Source organism: Portunus trituberculatus, chromosome 4 (genome assembly GCF_017591435.1).
Source record: "Portunus trituberculatus isolate SZX2019 chromosome 4, ASM1759143v1, whole genome shotgun sequence".
Lineage (NCBI taxonomy): Eukaryota > Metazoa > Arthropoda > Malacostraca > Decapoda > Portunidae > Portunus > Portunus trituberculatus.
Window position 1 is genome coordinate 5,177,571 of NC_059258.1, and position 7,500 is coordinate 5,185,070.

General features: G+C 49.3%; 2 protein-coding genes across 8 annotated transcripts in view; one reads left to right on the top strand and one right to left on the bottom strand.

Moving 5' to 3' along the window:
• Positions 1 to 7,500, bottom strand: part of LOC123511811 (facilitated trehalose transporter Tret1-like) — a 22,554-nt gene that overhangs the window by 14,372 nt on the left and 682 nt on the right. The window contains exon 1 of one of the 7 annotated variants that reach the window (XM_045267855.1): positions 2,297 to 2,422. The exons of 2 other annotated variants lie outside the window; for them this stretch is intronic. The gene's annotated coding sequence lies outside the window, so the exon portion shown is untranslated. Of the gene's footprint in view, positions 1 to 1,677; positions 1,964 to 2,279; positions 2,423 to 7,500 lie in introns of those variants that run through there. 4 more of the 7 variants (XM_045267863.1, XM_045267876.1, XM_045267895.1 and 1 more) reach the window with 4 other exon arrangements.
• On the top strand, positions 82 to 6,914 carry LOC123511855 (venom allergen 5-like). The gene is made up of 5 exons (XM_045267908.1): positions 82 to 281; positions 2,368 to 2,469; positions 3,874 to 3,990; positions 4,655 to 4,765; positions 5,623 to 6,914. The coding sequence occupies exons 1-5, from the start codon at positions 87 to 89 to the stop codon at positions 5,812 to 5,814; spliced, it is 717 nt and encodes a 238-aa protein (XP_045123843.1). The 5' UTR covers positions 82 to 86; the 3' UTR covers positions 5,815 to 6,914.

The following is a 7,500-nucleotide window of genomic DNA, read 5'->3' on the forward strand; positions in this document are numbered from 1 at the left end:
CTACTAGTTATATGATGACTACTCCTACTCCTATTACTAATACCACCACACCACCACCACCACCACCAGCAACACCACGGTTTCATATGCCACCTACCACACCAACTACTACCACTCCTACTACTACTACTACTACTACTACTACTACTACTACAGCCTTCCCGCCGTGCAACATTACCAGGTCGATGCTGCGAGACAAAGGGTGTAACATTCATTCATCAGGAGTGAACGAAACAGAGATTGAAATTATTCTCGACACTCACAACAGACTGCGCGCCAAGGTAAGAGAGAGAGAGAGAGAGAGAGAGAGAGAGAGAGAGAGAGAGAGAGAGAGAGAGAGAGAGAGAGAGAGAGAGAGAGAGAGAGAGAGAGAGAGAGAGAGAGAGAGAGAGAGAGAGAGAGAGAGAGAGAGAGAGAGAGAGAGAGAGAGAGAGAGAGAGAGAGAGAGAGAGAGAGAGAGAGAGAGAGAGAGAGAGAGAGAGAGAGAGAGAGAGAGAGAGAGAGAGAGAGAGAGAGAGAGAGAGAGAGAGAGAGAGAGAGAGAGAGAGAGAGAGAGAGAGAGAGAGAGAGAGAGAGAGAGAGAGAGAGAGAGAGAGAGAGAGAGAGAGAGAGAGAGAGAGAGAGAGAGAGAGAGAGAGAGAGAGAGAGAGAGAGAGAGAGAGAGAGAGAGAGAGAGAGAGAGAGAGAGAGAGAGAGAGAGAGAGAGAGAGAGAGAGAGAGAGAGAGAGAGAGAGAGAGAGAGAGAGAGAGAGAGAGAGAGAGAGAGAGAGAGAGAGAGAGAGAGAGAGAGAGAGAGAGAGAGAGAGAGAGAGAGAGAGAGAGAGAGAGAGAGAGAGAGAGAGAGAGAGAGAGAGAGAGAGAGAGAGAGAGAGAGAGAGAGAGAGAGAGAGAGAGAGAGAGAGAGAGAGAGAGAGAGAGAGAGAGAGAGAGAGAGAGAGAGAGAGAGAGAGAGAGAGAGAGAGAGAGAGAGAGAGAGAGAGAGAGAGAGAGAGAGAGAGAGAGAGAGAGAGAGAGAGAGAGAGAGAGAGAGAGAGAGAGAGAGAGAGAGAGAGAGAGAGAGAGAGAGAGAGAGAGAGAGAGAGAGAGAGAGAGAGAGAGAGAGAGAGAGAGAGAGAGAGAGAGAGAGAGAGAGAGAGAAGGTAGAGAGAGAGAGAGAGAGAGAGAGAGAGAGAGAGAGAGAGAGAGAGAGAGAGAGAGAGAGAGAGAGAGAGAGAGAGAGAGAGAGAGAGAGAGAGAGAGAGAGAGAGAGAGAGAGAGAGAGAGAGAGAGAGAATTTTAACAAGGTTTTTACGTTATTAACAAGGAAAACACTCTTGAAAACCTGTCTTATCATGTCTGTGGCCTCGGGAAACAGACGTGGTGAAGTGATATGGGTTTTCAAAGGGGTTTTTATGGTTCTATTGATGAGTTAACTTGATTTCTACGTTATCAGCAGGAAAAACACTCTTAAAAACTTAGCTACAACATCTCACATGGGTTTTCAAGGGTGTTCTTTTAGTTCTAGTTGTAAATGAATAAGATTTCTATATTATTAAATCTCCTTATTGACTCACCGCTAACCCGATTTCTGAGTCCGTTCCATTTATCTACCACTTCACATGACACACAATTTCCCTTGATCTCTTTCTTAAACCTAACATTTCCAAGCTTTATTATTTCTTGCTCTTAGTTACTCACCCTCAGTTTATTTACACCACGCTTGTTGCAACTCCTTGGTCCGTATTCAGAGATGCTTTGTTCTCTCACCACTATTTTTCAAGGCCACAGAGATGATTAGCGGGGTTTTCAAGAGTGTTTCTCCTGTTGATAATGTAGAAATCTTGTCAATCGGCGTCTAGAACAGTAAAAACAACTTTAAAAACTCGTATCAACTTGAAACCCCTTTGAAATAGTTGAGGTGAAGCACAGCCCTTCAGTACAGAGACGCATTTTTTACCTTGAGATTTATGTACTCTCAGACCATTTCATTGGCATTAGGAAGTGTCTATGAAGGTCACAGTATACACTATCTTAATCTCCCACATGAATTTCTAAAGCTGTATAGAATCACCAAATAGTAAGCAGACGGAATATGAAAAACGCGTCATGGTTCTGAAGGGGTTAATAATACGAGCCTTAACTCTGACCACCTCTATTGCTTATCACGAATGTTTCCAAGCGTCCCCATCACCACCAGTCTTTCCTGTCCTAACCACTAACCAGTAACACTAAACACGAGACTGCTAACCCTACCACACTCGTCCACCACTAAGCCTGTACCGAAGAATCTCAACACTTACTATTCCATCTCAGTTACCTTGAGTTCTGTCCATCACGTGAAGGCAGGGCGTGACTGAGGCATCTATGTGTATGTGTGTGTGTTTGCAGGTGGCGTCTGGCAGCGAAACACGAGGGGCACCGGGACCACAACCCTCTGCAGCGGATATGGAGCAGCTGGTGTGGAATCCTGAGCTTGCATGGGTAGCGCAGGTGTGTGTATGTGTGTATATGTGTGTGTGCGTGTACGTGTGCGTGTGTTCCTAAATGCATCTTCTAACAGAAATAACGAGAAATAATGAAAAGAAAGAGAAAAAAACATCAATTTCCTTCTCAAATGCCATTAAAACAGTAAAACAGTGAAAACACCCCGACACACTCTAACATACCCTTAAAACACTCCAGACACGATGAAACCAACAAAAATACCCGCAAAAAACATTAAAAACACTTCAACACACTCAAACACACCCGTAAAACACTCTAGACACAAAAAAATCCACAAAAACACCATTTAAAACATTCCAACACACTCAAACACACCCTTAAAACGCTCCAAACCCATCCAGCCATCCCAAACACCATTTAAATTAGTCCAACACACTCAAACATTCTAGATGTCTTGAAACATGTCCAAACACCACAAAACACACTTTAGAACACCCTAACACACGATAACAACACTCCAGATATCCTTAAAAGTCCCAATACACCCTTTAAACCACCGAAACACACCCAAACACACTCTTAACAGACTCCAAACACCCTTAAACAACCCCAAAACACCCCAATACACTCAAACACACCCTTAAAACACTCTAAACTCGCTAAAACCAGGCCAAAACCCCCCAAAAAATCCTTTAAAGCAGCAAACACTTAAAGACATCCTTATAAACATTCCAACACACCTAAACACACTCTTATCACACCCCAGACACCTTTAAACCGACTCAAACACCTCAAATACACCCCAATACACCCAAACACACCCTTGACACACTAAAAAAAAAACACCCTAAAACCAACCCACACATCCAAAAAAAAAAAAAACACCCCAAAACACTCTTAACACACTCTAGGCACCCTCAAACTATCCCAAATACTCCAAAACAGCCTTTAAAACATCCCAACACACCCAAATACACCCAAACACACCCAAACATGCTCTTAACACACTCCAACACCCTTTAAAACATTCTAACACACTTTAAAACACTTCAACACCCCTTAAAACCCTTCAACACCCTTTTAAACACTCCAACACCCTTTAATACACTCCAACACCCTTTCAAACACTCCAACACCCTTTAAAACATTCCCACCCTTTAAAACACTTCAACATCATTTAAAACACTCCAACACCCTTTAAAGCACTTCAACACCCTAAAAACACTTCAACACCCTTTAAAACACTCCAACACCCTTTATAACACTCCAAAACCCTTTAAAACACTCCAACACCCTTTAAAACATTCCAACACCCTATAAAACACTTCTACACCATTTAGAACACTCCAATACCCTTTAACACACTCCAACACTCTTTAAAACATTCCAACACCCTTTAACACACTCAAACACCCTTTAAAGCAATCTAACACTTTTTTTTTTTTCCAGAGATGGGCGGATCAGTGTGTGTTTGAGCATGACACGTTTGCTGACAGGAAGATCTGCTCGCGAGATTACGAAGTGGGACAAAATCTTTACTATAAATGGGAAGGGAAAAAGATCTCGGTAAGTGCTGGAGTGTTGTGGTGGTGGTTTAGGAGGTCAGGGAGGAGGTTGGGATTGTAGTAGTAGTAGTAGTAGTGGTGGTGGTGGTAGTAGTAGTAGTAGTAGTAGTAGTAGTAACAAAAGCTTCAACTCTAAGTAATCCCCAAAAATAATGTAATCTTCTCTCAGAACTGAAATATGTAATCGTAAAGTAATTTCTCAGAACTGAACGCTGGCGGCAGAATCTTGACAATGGAGGATGGACAGTAGTAAAACAAGATATGAATAGATAATAACGAAAGATAAAGAAAACCAGGTAAAAAGAATGAAAAACCGATACAAACAGAGAAAAAGAGAAAGAGAATAACAAAGAGTAGAATTAATACCACAAGCAAACAAATTAACGAACAAACAATAATCACTTTCCTTCTATTACCAGATTGAGAGTTAACAATATCTTTCTTTATCTTATTTATACCATAGTTTTTCTTTTTTTTATCAGTACAGTGTTGCTAAATCTTTCCTTGCAATACAATACAGCAATACCACTCTCTTTCTCTCTCTGTAAGATGAAAAGTGAGTGAAATACAGAGAATAGTAAGAGTGTAAAAGGTGGTGGGTGAACTCTGCATCTTGGTGATCTTGAAGCAGTCTTAGGTAACCACACTATAATCTTCCCTGACAGAACTGGAGGCTTGCAGTGGAGTCTTGGTACAATGAAGTGTATTTCTTCAACAAGACTTCCATCTCTTCCTTCATGCCCAACGACTCAGCTGTCATCAGTCACTACACGCAGGTCTGTAGCTTACGTGCGTGAGTGTGTGTGTGTGTGTGTGTGTGTGTGTGTGTGTGTGTGTGTGTGGGGAAAACTAGCTAAGGGTAAAAAGAGTAAAAAAAGAAAATGCCTACTTAGTTACCAGTCCCCGTGCAGCTCCGAGAGTTAGCCAAAAGAAAGGGATAAATGTCTTGAAACCTTCCTCTTAAATCAGTTCAGATCATAGGAAGATGGAAATACAGAGAGATGCAAGGAGTTTCAGTGTGTGTGTGTGTGTGTGTGTGTGTGTGTGTGTGTGTGTGTGTGTGTGTGTGTGTGTCTCGAGGTGTGGCGGAGAGTGTCACATTGTTTTGGTGACTCTATAAACATTGCCGGACATTTGGGTGATATCTGGGTATTGGTTTGCCCTCCATGTGTTTCTGCTAATCCCTCCAGTCCCTTACCCACGACGAACACTCCTCTCTCTCTCTCTCTCTCTCTCTCTCTCTCTCTCTCTCTCTCTCTCTCTCTCTGACCTCTGACATTCAATTATTTACAGTAAAACAAACCAAAACACCGTGACAGCATTGTTTGACCTTTTGACCTTCAGTATAAACAGTGAAGGATGGTTTTCATGTTGTCAAAGGAAATAGTCTGTGTGATGGTAAAGAAACACTCCACCAGCCCCTACCTCCACACAAGGTCAGGGGTTTAATTGTGTCTATGCTGACACTACTACTGCTACTACTACTACTACTACTACTACTACTACTACTACTACTACTACTACTACTACTATTATGAGTGAATGAGTAGAGGCAAGACAAGAAACAGTGACTAGCACAAGAGAGAAACACAACACACTCTATACAATAACCCCTCTCCCCTACCCCCTGTAGGTGGTGTGGGCGTCAACGAAGGAGGTGGGTTGCGGCGCTACCTATTACGTGCCCTTCATGAACGGGATCAGCCGCCTGTACGTGTGCAACTACGGGCCGCGCGGCAACCAGGTGTACGGCGCAGTGTACAGGCAGGGGCCCCCGGGCAGTCTGTGTAGCGGCGCCGTGACGCGGGATGGCCTGTGTGTGTGACGGGGATGGCGGAGCGTGGTGCGGGATCTAGTGTGTGGGAGTGTGAGACGGCGGGTCGTCGTGGGTGCCGCGGGGCAGGAGCGACGCTATCTGAGTTGCCAGGGCAGCCAGGAGTTCGCGGTACCGTGGGTGCGGAGCGGCTGCGAGCAGGCAGGCCGCGACGTCAGCCTGCACTTGGCCCGGGGAATGGGTGGAAAGAGTCTGCATGAAGACAGGCCGCGGGCAGCATAGAAAGGCAAGCAGCATGCAGGCGCCCCTCGTCGCGGCGTCCTGAACCCTCTCAGCCTCCTGAGCCAGACTCTCGCCGAAGTTCCTTGCCTCTGGGCCGGCGGTGTCGCCTCCGAGTAGGGCAAAGGCCGCCACCTGCAGCAGCGGCGCGGCGTGCTGGCGCCGGAAGTGTTGTTCCAGCACCTGTAGCAAAGGCGTGCCTTGAGGCGGCAGCAAGCAGGCAGCGGGATCCAGGCGCAAGCCGCTGCCCACCACAGCACAAAACCATTCGGCCACCACGGACAGCAGGGGCGCCTCGCCCGCGCCCACTGCGCTCGCCTCGCCCAGTCTACGTAGAGCCAGCAGTAACACGCGAAGAGAGAAGGGCGTGAGCGCGCGGACAGCAGCTGTCACCAGCCGCGCCTCCTCCACCACCACTGGGTCTTCGCCGCCCTGGAGCGCCTCCTCCACGGCCTGCAGCACGCGGCCGGGCGTTTGGAAGGAGTTGGCCGCCCAGAGCAGCAGTGGCGGCTCGGCCAGGGCCATCAGGCGGCAGGCGGCAGTAGTGACAGCCTGAAGGGTGTCGCCGGGAAGCTGGCAGGCCCCGGGCAGGCCGCGCTCGTCCAGCAGGGTAAACAGCGGCGTGAGGGCGGCGCGGAGCTGTGGTGGCGGCAGCTGGTGCGGCAGCGCCTGCACCAGCGCCAGCAGAGTGGTGGTGAGGCTGGTGGTGGCCGAGGAAAGTGCTACCAGCAGTGCGGGCGCCGCCGCCCACCGCCACGCCTCGTGCACGGCTCCAGTAGCCTCCAGCAGCGTGTCCAGCCAGGGTGCGGCGTGCTGCGGCGGTGCCTCCTCCAGGTGGTCCCGCAGCAGTAGCAGGGCACTGTCCAGGAGGGGCAAAGCGCGCGGCTCGTGCGCCAGCAACAGCAGCCAGCGTTGCAGTGACTCTCCCCAACCTGGCAACGCCGCAACCAGCGGGCGCCGCCACTCGTGCAGCAGCTCCAGCGCCGCCAGTAGGGGCCCGCCGTTCCCCACCCACCCCTGCTCCTCGCCCTGCTTCAGCAATGCCCGCGCCGTGTTCACTACCACTACTACGTCTCCTACTGTAGGCCGCGCCACGCACGCCCGTAGCAGGTACAGGTCAGCGGCCAGAGCCGGGGAGGCGCCCTGCAACAGATTGTCGGCCGCGCCGCGCGCCAGCATGGCGGCCTGCGCCTCGCTGAGCCATGCGCGGCGCCCTTCATCTCCCTGGTCTGCCATGAGAGCAGCGGCCGCGGCGGGGCCTAGCCAGGGCCAGGCGCGCGGGTCACGCTCTAGCAGCGCCACCAGCACCGCCACGTCACGACGCCCCAGCAGCCTCGCCAGGCCCGGGTCACGCTCCAGCAGGCCCGCCAGGCGCCGGTACAGATCCTGCCCGCCCTGCCGCCCCCCACCTCGCTGCGCCAGACTGTGCAACTCCTTCAGCAGCCCCGTGAACGTGTG

Excerpts from the sequence above, each read along its gene's own strand:
- LOC123511855 (XM_045267908.1), top strand. The coding sequence starts at position 87 with ATGCCACCTACCACACCAACTACTACCACTCCTACTACTACTACTACT. Across the intron at positions 282-2,367 it reads ACAACAGACTGCGCGCCAAG|GTGGCGTCTGGCAGCGAAAC; the intron begins GTAAGAGAGAGA and ends GTGTGTTTGCAG. Across the intron at positions 2,470-3,873 it reads AGCTTGCATGGGTAGCGCAG|AGATGGGCGGATCAGTGTGT; the intron begins GTGTGTGTATGT and ends TTTTTTTTCCAG.